Raw genomic sequence first — 14,769 nt, 5'->3', positions numbered from 1 at the left:
TTTAATTTCTTTACAAGAGAGTTTGAGTTTGCAAGAAAAAGAGGCGTTTGCTAATTTACTTCCTTTGTCATTTTCGCTGTTTGGATTGAAGTAATGTAAAATGCGCTAATTAAAGAAATCTTTGATTATCCATTGTATAGGATGAATCATGCTTGACTCCTGGTGTCACTAGCCCACACAATTTATTCCCCCACAAGTTTTACATGTACCTTTTATTTTATTTAGAGTTTTAAACTGTTGCTGTTGAGCTAAACCTTTAACCAAGATAGAGAGGAACTCATTTGAAAAATCCGGCTTTGTGCAATTTTAATAGATTTTAAACATTTACTACTAGACAAAATAGTTTGCCAAAATAAACTCGCATTAAGGGTGTGTCAGAATCTACTTTTGTTATTTTAAGGACGGAAAAATCCGCTTTGCACCGTGGTGCACGCTCTAACAGGGTGGAGCTTATTCTCTTAATGAGTTATAGGTGTGTTTTGAGAATAAACCAATCAGAGGCTCATCTCCCATTCCCTTTAGGAGTCAGTTGTGTCGCGCCATAGCGCACTTAATCAGACCATCTGCCATGTGAGAATGAGAGAAAGAGCCTTCTCAATCTTTACTTTCACTAAGGAAACGTGTTTTACGTTCGGACATCCATTAGCCTACATAATTAATTTATGTTGTTAAGCGCAAAGATTTGTTTCAAAACTATTTCTAAATTCAGTTCTAATTTTCAGCAAACGAATAAATGAGCCATAATAACAAAGTGTGTAAAAAAAAAACTGAGTTATTTCCTTGAGATGAAGAAGGCATGGAGGCAGTGTTTTTTATATTTATGTAGAAAATTATTTTTGTAATGTTTTAATCCTTCAGTTCTTTTTAATTTGTAATGATATTTGCGTATTGCTGTACATCCTGTGTGTATTAAGCAATGTGTAAGGGATGCCAAAACGACTTTTGCGTCGAGCTGAAACTAGCAAACAACAATTGTGTGGCGCCTTGCACCGCATTGCACCCGGTGTATGATAGGGCCCTTAATGTTAGCCTTAATGTTAGTCTGTTGTATGGTAAGTGTAAGTTTGTGTTTATCTTGAGCAAATTGAGAGTTTTCAGACTCAAAAGGTTGGGTTGGTTTTGTTCCAGTTTGATCGCCACTGTGACTTATGCCTCATTCATACTATCAGTGACTTTATAGCTGCCTGTCGCTCTGGTCTGTGTAGGTCTACAGCACGGAGAATACAATTGGCCTCTGAGCGAGCTGAGAGAGGATCATGTGAGCTCTACTGGCTATCACTGAAGAAAGTCACTTTTCATTTGCATAAAGTTGAAAGATTCTCAACTTTGTTGCGTTGCATGACGCGCCCACCAGGTCACCAACGTTTGCTGTCGCTCATGTAGATGGAGGTGATAAATTATCATCAAAGTCCTCATGTTGCAGGTATTAGGAGGTTTGCTGAAGGTGCAGCTAATGTACAGTGCGGGGTTTGCGTCTTTAATAAAAACTGACTCTTTGCGTTCATTGAAATGTAAGAATGATGAATAAATCCACATGAAACAGTAACTTAAATGTGACGTTGCATCTTCAGTTTCGCACTCATGTGCGCTTTGCACTAACACTACAAGCGTGCCACACCAAAGCCCAACTGAACCGCACTTTGACACACCTCTTCTAACAGGGCGCGCTTAACCGCTCCTGGGCACGATTCAGAGAACTCACACTTGACAAACAAACCGGGAAATGCTCCCAGGCACTGCTCGGATAGCCTAGTGTGAGTGCACCCTACAGTGTCATTTATCTGATACAATAAAGCCACTCTCAGTTGCCATTCATCTTTTTGCTTCAAATTAGTCTTTTACTCTAAAATCATTTTTGAGTGAAAATAGTTTTTTGTTGCTAATAATTTGTTTATATTATAAAAATTGTTTACCTTTTATTTTATATTGTATATTCAAATACTTTTAGATTATCGGTTATTATTATTAATCCCCCTTAGATTAATAGTTACGTTTATATATTTAGCTAATTTAGCTTTATTATATAAATTGGTATCACTTTATTTTGATGGTCCCTTTAATGCATTTTGTTGAATTTAAGTTACATTGCATATACATTCCAACTAATTCTCAATAAATTATAAGTAAGACTGAAAGGTAGGGATTAGAGTTAGTATAAGTTGACATGTACTTGCAAAGTTTCTTATGGTCAGTTAAATGAGTTGAAGAAGCAGTATTTGTAAATATTAAGCATGCAGTCTACTAATACTCAAATAAGAAGTATATAATAATTATATATAATAATTGGCATGTAGCTGCAATGCAACGTTTTGTCAACAAAATGTGCAATTAGGACCATCAAAATAAAGTGATACCCATAAGTCGTTATATGGCTGTATGTTAAGCTGTTTGTAAACCTACGTTATTAAAATGAATGATTGATTTGCTTTGATATTTTCTTTATTTCTTAAACTTTATCTCAAACGAGGTCTATCTATCTGTCTGTGTAGCAAAAGGCGAGTCAGATGACAACAGCAAGAGGATCCACATGCAGCTTTATTCAGAAACATCAGACAGGCAATGGTCAGGAGCAAACAGGTACACACAGAGAAATCCAGAATCGTAGTCAGGTCACAGGCAAATGATCAATGCAGGTGGCAGACAACGTAAACAAGGGAACAAGGTAAGGGTCAAACACGGAAAGACTAAACTAGGAGAACGCTTTGTATTGTTACAGGTATAAACCAACAAAACTCAGCAGTGTGTCGATGTGAGCAGTCTATATAGTCCATGTAATCAGTCTTAGATCAGCTGTGTGTATGTAATCAACAGTGATTCCGCAACAGGTGTGTGTGATGTGCATGATGGGATATGTAATTTATAAAGTGTAGAATTGTAGTTTGTCGGTCTAAATAATAAAGTCACTATATCAATATCAATGCAAATCAATCAGTGAATTAATTATTTCCTAGATTCGTATGCTTTTAGAGTTTCTTTGTTATTTGTTCTTACTCCATGCTAGAAATTGTACAGGAATGGACAGTTTGTGCTTTCCAGTCAGGAGAGGTAGTTACATGCTTGAATTGACCTCGAGTCTTCTACTTGGACTGCAGAGCTGGACAGTAAGTCAGTATGCTGGGTAAGTTTAGACTTATAAGAGATACTGTACAAGTGAAGCTATGGAGAGACTTCTCAGCTTTCTTAAAGCAGTTGTTCTCCTGAGGATAATAGGACTGAATTACTTCTTTACATTTTCTGCTCTCTGTAAATGTCTACAAAGGCAAGGCATGGACAGAAATGACAGTCCTTTGGATTATTACAAGTGCTAAATTGCTGTGCATCTAAACATATGTAATTTATTACTCCAGACATTTGCATGGCACTGTTATTTTTTTCTTAAGATACTCGCAGTTGGTTTTTTCAGAACTCTTGTCTGGTATTTGGTGATTTTAAGTGTTGTACATTGTATTTTTGACAGCATGAGTAGAACAGAAATTGGTATTTTCTTAGTAAGAGGATCAATAATGTATTGTTGCTTGTGCACTTATTTTGTTATACTGTACCTGTGCAGGCAGTTTTTCTGAAAAAAAAAAAAGAATAAATATAAGAAAACATTTGGAGGTGATTTGGAGTTATCAGTAAGAGCGTCAGATTTATGATGACCACTTTTAAGAAGCTTTATTAAAAGGGGGCTAATGTGCAAAAATCATTTTTATAAGGGCTTTAAACACAGTTGTGTACCAGCAGTGTGTGAATTTATCCAGCCTTTAATGGAAAAAAAAAAGAACTCTATTTTTTTTAATCACATTTGATCAAAACAGTCTGCAGAAACACTTTGATTGACATTCTTCCTTTGTACATTTCATGAGAGGGAGAAAGGCCTGCCCATTGGTGATGATCTCTCTCTCATTAGCATAAACAGCCCTGAGTGTGAAGCAGCCATCCGCCATTAGAGTTTTGAATCTGCCTCTATGGTATTGCACAGGCTTTTGTAGCTCCACCCTCTTTTGGGAAGACAATCTCATTTGAATTTAAAGCGACCAAAACAGCACTAAATGAAGCAAAAACTAAAAGGGAGTAGTTTCAAAGAGTCATAAAACATTATTTCTGGAGTATTTTGAGCTGAAAAGTCTCATTCACACTTTAGGGACATTACGGAAACTTATTTTACATATTGTAACGATATTGCATAATAGATCCCCTTTATATTTTGAAGGCAACTCATTGACCTGTTTTTTATTTTATTTTAGAGAACTATTACAGTTACATCCAAGGTAAACTTGATTTATGAGAGAGATTCTTACAAATACATGGACTCATACAGTATTTTTGTATGTAAGCTGGTGTTTGTTTAAATAACAGGGTTTCGTGCTCTCATTGTGTGATTGAGATCACAGGTGCCCCTCTGAGCATCTGAAGGGCTCTCAGTGTCTAAACACTCAGTGTCCAGTGCTGTGTGTTTCCTATTCACTGTCAGCCTGCTTTGTACAGGACTATCAATATTAATGCAGGCGTCTCTACTGAAACCAGCGGCAGCATCAGAGGCTGCTCTCTGACAATTCTACACTGAATAGAGATGCACTTGCATTCAATTTCAGCATTCAGCTTTATGCATGTTCATTAAACGATAAAATATGAAAGCACCAGGAATATTTATTTGTTTGTCAAATTCATTGTAAGGATGTAGTTCTGTTTTTTAATACATGTATAATAATTTATTTTAGTACATAATTTAAATCAATATTTTAATACATTTTAGTAGATTACACATTTAGCATTATTTAAGAGAAGATTAATAATAAATAATAAACATACACATATAATTGAAGACAAAATTATTTGCACTTCTTTGAAATTTTCATTCTTTTTAAATATTTCCCAAGTGCTTAAGGCTATGAAATACCTATACTTTTATTTATAAACATAATTGTGTTAATAACTAGTTTTACTAACTAGTTTCCTTTGTCCTTGCCATGAGTAACTGAAGAAGGCTTTCACCGAGCTGCAAATCCAAATGCAGATTTATTGACAAGAATTGTAACTGTACACTGGGTTCAATTCCCAGAATTTCACAACATGTTACTGTACCTGTACTATTTTTACAGTAAGTTACATTAGTGTCACAGGATTTAACTGCTAAATTTTATGCATTCAGAATTATATTGTGAAATTAAGGCAGGCATCATGATTACAACAAATTACTGTAAAATGGCTATATCTTGTCCACATTAGTTATAGGAATTTAAACACTGTTAATATTTTATTCAGCATATAAATTAATGCACGTGAACTTTTATGCTAGTACAGGCACTTAATAAATAAATATTTACAGAATTATTGTTATTATGAAGTACCTCACATTAATTTACTGTGAATTTACTTAAAGTACCTAACTGTGAAAATAATGCAATTGTTAGCCAGTAATTTACTGTAAATATAAAGTCAAATAATAGGCAAGGGTCAATAAGAGGAGCAATCGGGTACATACAGATCATCCAGAAGTCATCGTTGATGAACAGACAAATGGTCAAAACCAGAGAAAGGAACAATAAACAAGGAACAAGACTAGGAATAGATTGCATTACACAAGACAAGGATCAAAGAACACAACCAGACATGGATATGAAATGCTTTGTAAAGGTACAGGTTCGTTTAACTAGCAAAACAAACAAAAAACACTCAGCAATGTGTGTGTGCAAATGTGGTGTATAAATAGTCTGTATTAAGTTCTTGATCAGCTTCCAGCTGTGTGTGCACAACCAGCGAGTGAACTGCAACTAGTGTGTGTAAACAGGGAAGATTAGATTTGAAGTTCTTTTGGTGACAGGTTTGTAGTTCTCCAGCGATCTGTGTGGACTAGATAGCTGTTGATTGAGACACCATGATTACAGTACTTCATATTTTGTTATTTTCCAGCTTGAAATGGAATTTAAAGGCTTAATTAGGTTAACTTGGCAAATTAGGTAAATTCAACAAGTCACTGGACAACAGGTGTTTGTTCTGTTATATATTTTTATTTATTTTTAAAAACTAATATATAAAGTGTTTAAATAAACTCATTTTTGAAAACATCCTAAAGGGGGCAATAATAGGAAAAATATGAATAGAAGACTTCAAAATTTTAAAAAACTAATTTTTAAAATGTGTATTTTCTTTTATTGACATACACAATACAAGCATATAATGAATGCTTATTTCAAAATAACTTCACTGAAAAAAAATATTAATAGATTTTTTAAGAAAACTGTTTGGAAACATTTTATATGGGCTGAATTTAAACATTACTAAATGTATTTTGTTTGTTTAAATTCACCCCATATCAATTGTTTAAAACCAGTTATTTAAAAAAATGTTGTAAACCCAATTAATCATTTTTTTCAGTCTTGTTGACATATTTGCAAAACACTAATTTCAAGCCTTTATGCATACGTCTTGAATTCAAAATAACTTCATGAAAAACCCAACATCAGTCTTGCATGTCTAGACTTTAGTGTATATATCCACGAATGAGATCAGTATCAAAAAGCAGTACTTCTGTTGTTCAGCTTTGTTGTTTCCCTCTTGACAGCAGCATTCATTCCAACAGTCCACATAAAAAGCAAACACACACACACACAACTCAACTGAAGCTACTGGTTTCTGGATTTGAAGTGCAGTAAAGGCAAAAGCACTCAAACATTTTGATAAACACACACCATTAGTGTTGCGAATGAAGTGGAGTGCTGGTCAATATGGGTCTGCCTCCTCATTAGAGAAGCTCGTCTGCCAGACCTCCACAGATAAAAGCCTTCTCTCCACCGGCCTCTCATAGGTCTGCCTCAACAATTATCTGCTGCCCACACAAAACCACAGCCTATTAGCCCAAACTACAACCACACATGGCTTTATTCCAGCGTATAGTGTGCTGCTTTCCATTCACTGTCTTTATTTTACTATCTGCAGATCATTTGCAGACTGAACTATTGATACAGGGCAGGATGAATTCTTGCACTGAAAAAAAAAAGTCTCTTAGGTTTACTACTAAATAAAATCATCATAACAATTTGCACAAGTAAAATTCAAGTACTAATCTTGAATTATGTAAATTTACTTAATGTTTAACCTAACACTCATAAATAAATTAGGTAAATGTTCATTGATTGAACTGAATTTGTCTTAAATTTTGAATTTACATTTATTTAAATTATTCAAGTAATGTTACATTATTATCTTTTTTAGAATTTTTTTTTCTGTAATATTTTTTATTTTTATTAATGTACTGAAAAAAGTTCATTGATTGAACTTAATTTAAACTTATTTACATTTTTAATTCACATTTATTTAAATTATGTAAGTAAAAGAAATTTTTTTTTTTTTTTTGCATTTTTATTCAATAAAGTTAAAAATAATTTTTCTTTCTGTAATATTTTTCTTTTTATTAATGTACTGAATGCTTCTTCCTATAATTATGTATTTTTTAAAGTACACTATAATCATTTTGACAAAATCTTTGACATATCACACGGAATACAGGGCTCACAAAATTTCTGAATTCCTGGTAGCACTCAGGCACTATTCAGTTTTTGGTATAGCCCAAATATAAATTTAGGTAGCCCAAATAGAAAATAGATTATTTTGTAGCAGAGGCCAGCTAGTGAAGTGCTGTGCAAGTAAACCTCACTCCTCTGACTTCTAAAGGTGCCCATGCGACAGATGCAAGAGGCCATGGTCTTTAGCCTCCTTGTTAGAGCAACTGACTCCTATGCAAAGAATCGCCGGTTCTATCCCAGCTCAGATTGGGTTGGGTGCAGTAGGAATGTTCCCGTGTATTATTTTTCATTATTTCTTATAAAACTAAATTACTGCTACCTGTAAAAATCGGAATAATTTTAGCTCTGAGGTAGAGAAGACACTATTTTCATTATTTGAACCACTGCAATCTCACCGCAATTCGTAACTTTTTGATTTAGTGGCTAATTCGTATGAATTCGTACAATCTAATACGTGCAATTTAGTACGGTTTGCTCATCACCCAATGACGGTTGGGTGCCACGCCTACTTTTTAAAATCGTACATTCTCATAAGACTGAACTCGTACGAATTTGTACGATTTAGCCACTAAACTGACAAAAATCAGGCTGGTTTGAACATAAAATGTGTTCTTCAGAATATCTTTATCTGTGTTTAACATAAAGAATAAAGACTCAGACAGGTTTAAAACAAGTGAAGGGTGTAAATCGTGCATGCAATTTCATTTTCAGGTAACTGCCCCTTTAACTATCCCTTTAAGAGCAAGTCAAATAGAAAAATGGACATTTCCTTTTACAAGCTGACTGTCAACTGTTTACTGATGCTGTTGAATAACAACAAAAACTAGACAGATGACATTTACCAAAGTCCCTTTAAGGTAAGTAATTTCCCTCAGTGGTCATCTTTGAAACACCTCTCTGGCAATATGCTCGGGTATTCTGTTTGAATAGGGAAACATCAAATTCTCCAAAATTGCTTGCCAAGTCTACTATTGAATTTCATATTAGTAATTACCAATAAAATTAAACAACAACCGTACCTTCAGTTTCATTTCTAAACATCCAAATCACATAAAATCTTCAAAAACTCACGTCTGGTTTGAGCCCCTCCCCCAGAGTATATCGATGATTGGCTCCTGTACTAGTAGGGCGGGCCTTTATTCACCATATTGAGTTACACTTTTCCTCATTCAAAAAGATACGAGTGACATGTCTTATGTATTCTGTAGTCTTTGCTTTAACTTATCCTTATTAACTTATAACGTGTATTCTATCTTTCTTAAGCACATGCATCTGTTCTTCACACACTCCAGCATGCGCTTTTCACAGAGACGTGCGCACTAGCTTAGTTTAAAAATGAATGTTTTTTTAATTACAGTCAGAATGACTAACTAACGTATGCTGATCTTAATATTGAATAATTGTATAACCCCACCAGTCCTACCAACCAACCGGCTCCCAGCGACCTTTGCATGGGAGTCAGTTGCTCTAACAAAGAGGCTTAAGACCATGGCTGAATAAGCAGCACAGCACATACATAATTATCAACTTTTTGAGAGAATGTAAAGGCATAGAAAAATAGTTTCCTCTCACTGGCCCACCAGGCAGCTTGTGGACAGATTTTGGTAGCCCGGCTAAAAACAACCATAGCCTGGGATGTTGGACTATTGAATTTTACAAGCCCTGAAATAAAATTTAAATAAATGGCATGTTTATTACAAAAATAACAAATGTTATATCATTACATTTACAATTCATTCATCTTTACTCCTTTCTTTTATCTTTAGACAAATAGTTGTCAAATAGGTGTAAAATATATACCAAAAAGAAGGGTTTACAAAATAACACAGGCACATTTTCCTAATACTACAATTATTATATGTTTGGGATGTTTTCCCACGATATGATGTGTGGGACAATCAATGAGTCGTTTAATTATTTTTTTTTCTTCTTAGCAATTTCAATTTATTAGGTTTATTTAATTAGGTATTAATTTGAAAACATTTATTACAAGTAAATATTAATATTCAAGTCTTTCTATTTAGTTCATTTATTATCTTACGTAAATGTGCAGTTCGAAAATTATGAGTACATTTATCAGATTTTACCACCAAAACGTCATCTGAACATTGCAGTAGAAATCAAGAATTGTTAATAACAAGTGTTGTAATTACATTAATTAAATTTGATTTATATTTGATTTATATTTTTCAATTTTATTTTAACTGTGGCGACACGGTGGTGCAGTGGGTAGCATTGTCACCTTACAGCAAGAAGGTCGCTGGTTCGAGCTCCGGCTGGGTCAGTTGGCATTTCTGTGTGGAGTTTGCATGTTCTCTCCATGTTTACGTAGATTTCCTCCGGGTACTCCCGTCCAAAGTTATGTGCTGTAGGTGAATTGGTTAAGCTAAACTCTCCATAGTATATATATGTGTATGTCCTGGTCCTGGCTAACAACCCACCTCATAAAAACTAGATTTCACGAAACACCAATATGGTGCGGCTAAATATCAACTTCAATATAAATGGCCTTGGGAGTAAGCAAGAGCAAGTAAATTCATTTTAATTTTAAAGTTGTAGTACGTTGAGTAGCTTATTTATTTATTTATTTATTTATTATTCTATTTTTTTCTTTGTTTGTTTGTTTGTTTATTTGTTTACATCATAAATAAATAAAAATATATATTGTAGGCCACCAGGAGAAGTAAAATAGGGTTATTTTAGATATTTTATTTGTTTTAGATGTTATTGTTGTTGTTGTTGTTGTTGAAAAGGTTTTACTTGACTATAATACCCATGTTATGAAGACACTTTTATTAACATTGTCGTGGGCATCTAAAATGTAAACCATTTAAAAGATGTACATTTGTTTACAAATCATTCATACAAATACATTTTTTTAAGAATGAAATCATAAGTAGTTCATAATTTATGATTATTGTTTTATCATGGTTATAAAAATAAGTCTAATTTCTAAACTCTGGTTAATCTTTTAACATTTACTTGTATGTGCTAACAAAAAATAAGATTTCATAAAAAAATTCTCTAGTTCAAAACATGCCACAGGCTGGACTTAACACATCATGCTAGAACTATATGCAATTACCTAAAAATACTGGATTCATGTTCATATATGACACTGACATGATTTTATTTTTTATCTCATTCCTATTATATTTCTTTACTTGTTGCAGTCTAATTACATGCCTGATTAGACAGAACATAATCATCTGTAGGACGGCAGCCAAATGAACTAGAGTTTCTCTCAGGGATGACGGAACGACTTGGCCGCAAAATATGCTCTAAATCCTAATCTTGCAAGCCACCGAACGGAACTGTATTCCATTTTGTTTGTTTTGCCGTAAAACAGGAACAAACATCAAGAACATTAGTGGCGAAATTGAAATGAATGCAATTTACATTCATTGTGCTGGAGAAATGCTCGCTTTGTGGATAAATTGAGTGCTGCAATCACTTTTGGAGAATGACGAGGAGGATGGGGCAAAGAGAAAAAAAAAAGAAAATGAGAGATAGTCTTTCTATAGATCATACAGCAGATATGGGTTAAAAAATACTGAGCAAAAAAAAGCATCTTATGTGAATAGATAACAGTTATAATAAAAATCTCACTATTTACTCGTGCTTCACTTGTTCATAGTGTTGGGTTAAGACTGCAAAGACATTGTATCTAATCAAGAGTTACAATCTTATTTGTAGGCAAAAAATTATATTTCCATTGTCTTAATAATACAATGTTATGCAAAATCTGATTGTGTACGATTATTAGAATTATTTATCTTTTTTTTTAGCTTGTAGAGCTTAAACTTAGGTGACTTACCTGCATATTTAAGTTAATTACAACCAGAAACCTATTTGTATTTTAAGACACACTGGAAAACATGCTGGGTCCCACACAATCGATCTGTGTTGGGACAGCGTGAAGGAATTACGTTTTTTTTTTTTTTTTCAAATTTAAGTGCATCAAACATAAAACAATAAAGTTGTGCCCCCCAAAAAGCCTAATAATTATGTTGTTTTAGCTTATTTTATGTAAGTAGTTTGAACAAAAAGCAAACAATATTTTGAGTGTTTTTTTCTGTATAGTGGTAAAACAACAACAACAACAAAAAAACCATTGTACATTTCTGAAGTGTGCTTTACACAGGTGAGTGTGCTTGACAAACCACCTGTAGAAACACTGTTATGTACCAGACACTTCACTTACTTACCTAAATGGGGAAAACAGTGTTCACCTGTTAATGTACCACAAATCATGTTGCACTATTCTTCAGCCTTAAAATACATTTTTTACACAGTAACATGCACAATAATGTTCTTCCGTCTTAGGTAAAACAGTCTCTCTAAGTTTATTCATTCATTCATTTTCTTTTCGGCTTAGTCCCTTTATTAATCAGGGGTTGCCACAGCGGGATGAACCGCCAACTTATCCAGCATGTTTTTCACAGCGGATGCCCTTCCAGCTGCAACCCAACACTGGGAAACACCCATATACTCCCATTCACACACATGCACTACAGACAATTTAGGTTATCCAATTCACCTATAGCACATGTCTTTGGACTGTGAGAGAAACCGGAGCACTCGAAGGAAACCCATGGGGAGAACATGCAAACTTCACACAGAAATGCCAACTGACCCAGCCGAGGCTCGAATCAGCGACCTTCTTGTTGTGAAGTGACATCGCTACCCATTGCACCACCACGCCATCCTAAAATCTTTTGCCTAAAATCTTTTTTCTCTTTGCATCTTTATCCTTGAATATGACCATACATGCATCTTCTATCATGGTTATCTTTTATAATGCTACACTTTCTTTAAACTCGAGTTAAAATAATTGTTGTCAAACGTATAACATGCCACAAAGAGGCCTGTCGCAATAATTAAATAACCATCTAACTGTGTTCAGTCTAACAGAGGCTGTTTCAGACAACTATGATCGCTGCAATTTCTGTAATACCCAAAAGTAGAGACATAAAACTAAATAGAGCCAATATACTTTCACTTTTTAAATCTGCAATAGTAAGAGTGTCTCTCTAATAACTAGTCATAACTCATCATAACTACATAACTGCAACCCGTCACTGGGAAACACCCATACACTTTCATTCACACATATACACTACAGACAATTTAGCTTACCCAATTCTCCTATAGCACATGTCTTTGGACTTGTGGGGGAAAGCCGAGGCTCGAACCAGTGTCCTTCTTGCTGTGAGGCGACAGCCCTCTCTTAGTTTATGTGTATAATTTAGGTATATAGGTAATATTTAGTATAGTTAGATTACCTCTCTGGTATGCTAGTTATGTATAGGTTGAGGTTACTTAGCCAATGCTGCTTGTTAGTTGTCTTTACTTTAATGTTATGTAATTTATTTGAGTTTCTGTTTTCTGTTGAAAACAAAAGTAGTTATTTTGAAGAATGCTGGTTCCATAGTATTTTTTCCTACTATACCAGCATTTCAGAATATCTTATCTTGTTTTCAACAGAAGAAAGAAACTCATAAACTCTTAAAACCACATGAAGGAGAGTAAATGGTGAGGTAATTTTCATTTTTATAGTGAACCATCCCTTTAGGGTATTTAAAAATCAATACCATCCACAAATCAGAACTTTTTATATCTCTTTACGTTATGACACTTGTCTATACGGTATGTAAACTTTATGTCTAGCTCATAAATGTAACCCCTGGTTTTACTTACGGGGTTAAAAAGAGAATCTTTCTTTGGATGGATCTCCTCCAGAAGATGAAGAGACGCCTTCTTTGCAAACACCTCCATCTCCAGAGGTTTCTCCTCAGTCCTAATCAAAGTTTTTGTTGGCTTTGGGTCCGTTATCTGAAATTGAGTTTATGCTAAAATAGAAAAGTAACTACTGAGCTTTGAACCAAAGAATGCTAAGTGAAAACTAAGACCTAGAGGGCATCCAGTGCAGAAAATGAGAGTGCGCCACGTCTGCCTGGCATCACACTGTTTGCCTTGTCTGCCTGGCACCATGCCTGACTCTGTAAATCTAATATTTTTAAAAAGTATTAAAGCCAATGTATCTGCAGTCATGTATGGAAATTGTTTAGTTTTATGCTTTTGTTCTATTATAGAACTGATAAAATGTTAGATCTCGTGCACTTTTTGCCACCAAATCTTTATTTTATTTTGAAATTGTAAACAAACAAAAACGTTGACGTAGATAATCAGCATGCTACAGTGAGCATCAAAAATACATATATTCAAAAAATACAGGAATACATGTGATTGTTAAATAGTGGTATTAATATTAAAATTTCATTTATTTTAAACACTATACAGTGTATCTGTGGGGTTTTAAAAAGTCTTAAATTGCAAAAACTCAATTTTTGGCCATAAAAAGTCTTAAATTTACTGAAATATTGTGTTAGGGGTCTAAAAAAATATATTTTTTGAACAGATCTTAATTTTCCTTTGTTCATGTAGCTACCCGATCTGACCAACACCTGTCCTATCACCAACAATCGTATCATAATAAAACTTATTTTTAATTAAAAGACAAAATTTTCACTTTATTTAATATAATTGTTTAATTATTTTCCTTATAATAACATTTGTTTAAAAGTTATCTATGTATTTACTGCTGAGGACACTGACCTGGACAGAATGTTGTGCATACATTTAGTTTATCATTTAGTTTTTGAAAAATGTAAAACATTTGTGTGTGTTTACAAGCTTGTCTGTTTTGACATAATGTTTAAAATATTTTGATAAGAAATATATAAAATAAATATTTATATTGTGTAATTATTATTGTATTAATGAATGTATTGAATTATGTATATTTTTTTATAGGGCCAATAAAAAATATTTTCCATCTGGGTCATCCAAAAAACCCAAAAAAAAGTCTCATTTAAGTTGGTGAAACTTGCAGAAACCCTGTATATATGTACTTGCATGTGGTCTAAAAAATAAAATGTTGGGTGTCTGTATTTTAGATTAAATCAGTATTTTCATGGCACAGTGATTTTGTCTATCAGATGAGCCATTAAACTGTAAAAGAAAAAAAAATAATATTAAAAGTTGACAGATACACACATATCAATGTGGCTTCCAAATAAGATGTTTTTCTTGGACAGAGGGGAGTTGTGGTCTTAAAATTAAAGGTAAATGATGAAACGTAAAGTTACTCATAGAGTACTTTTTATTACATAAATATCAATCGGGTTTAACCCTTTTCATCCTTTATCTTCTCCTTTTTCTCAACTGTGCCTTAAAAGTGAAATCAAAATATTTACTC

General features: G+C 33.7%; 1 protein-coding gene across 8 annotated transcripts in view; it reads left to right on the top strand.

Annotated features, from left to right (window-relative positions):
• adck1 (aarF domain containing kinase 1) overlaps window positions 1-14,769 on the top strand; it is a 267,137-nt gene that overhangs the window by 223,837 nt on the left and 28,531 nt on the right. For 2 of the 8 annotated variants that reach the window (XM_087288384.2, XM_087288386.2), the window contains one exon: window positions 2,490-3,753. In XM_087288384.2, the coding sequence (XP_087144510.1) occupies window positions 2,490-2,624 (135 nt within the window). In that variant the 3' untranslated portion in view covers window positions 2,625-3,753. 8 annotated transcript variants of the gene reach the window in all.

Source organism: Danio rerio, chromosome 17 (assembly GCF_052040795.2).
Source record: "Danio rerio strain M-AB ecotype USA chromosome 17, GRCz13ab, whole genome shotgun sequence".
Taxonomy (NCBI): domain Eukaryota; kingdom Metazoa; phylum Chordata; class Actinopteri; order Cypriniformes; family Danionidae; genus Danio; species Danio rerio.
Note: the sequence above shows the minus strand (reverse complement) of the source record. Positions and strands in the feature narration are given on the sequence as shown.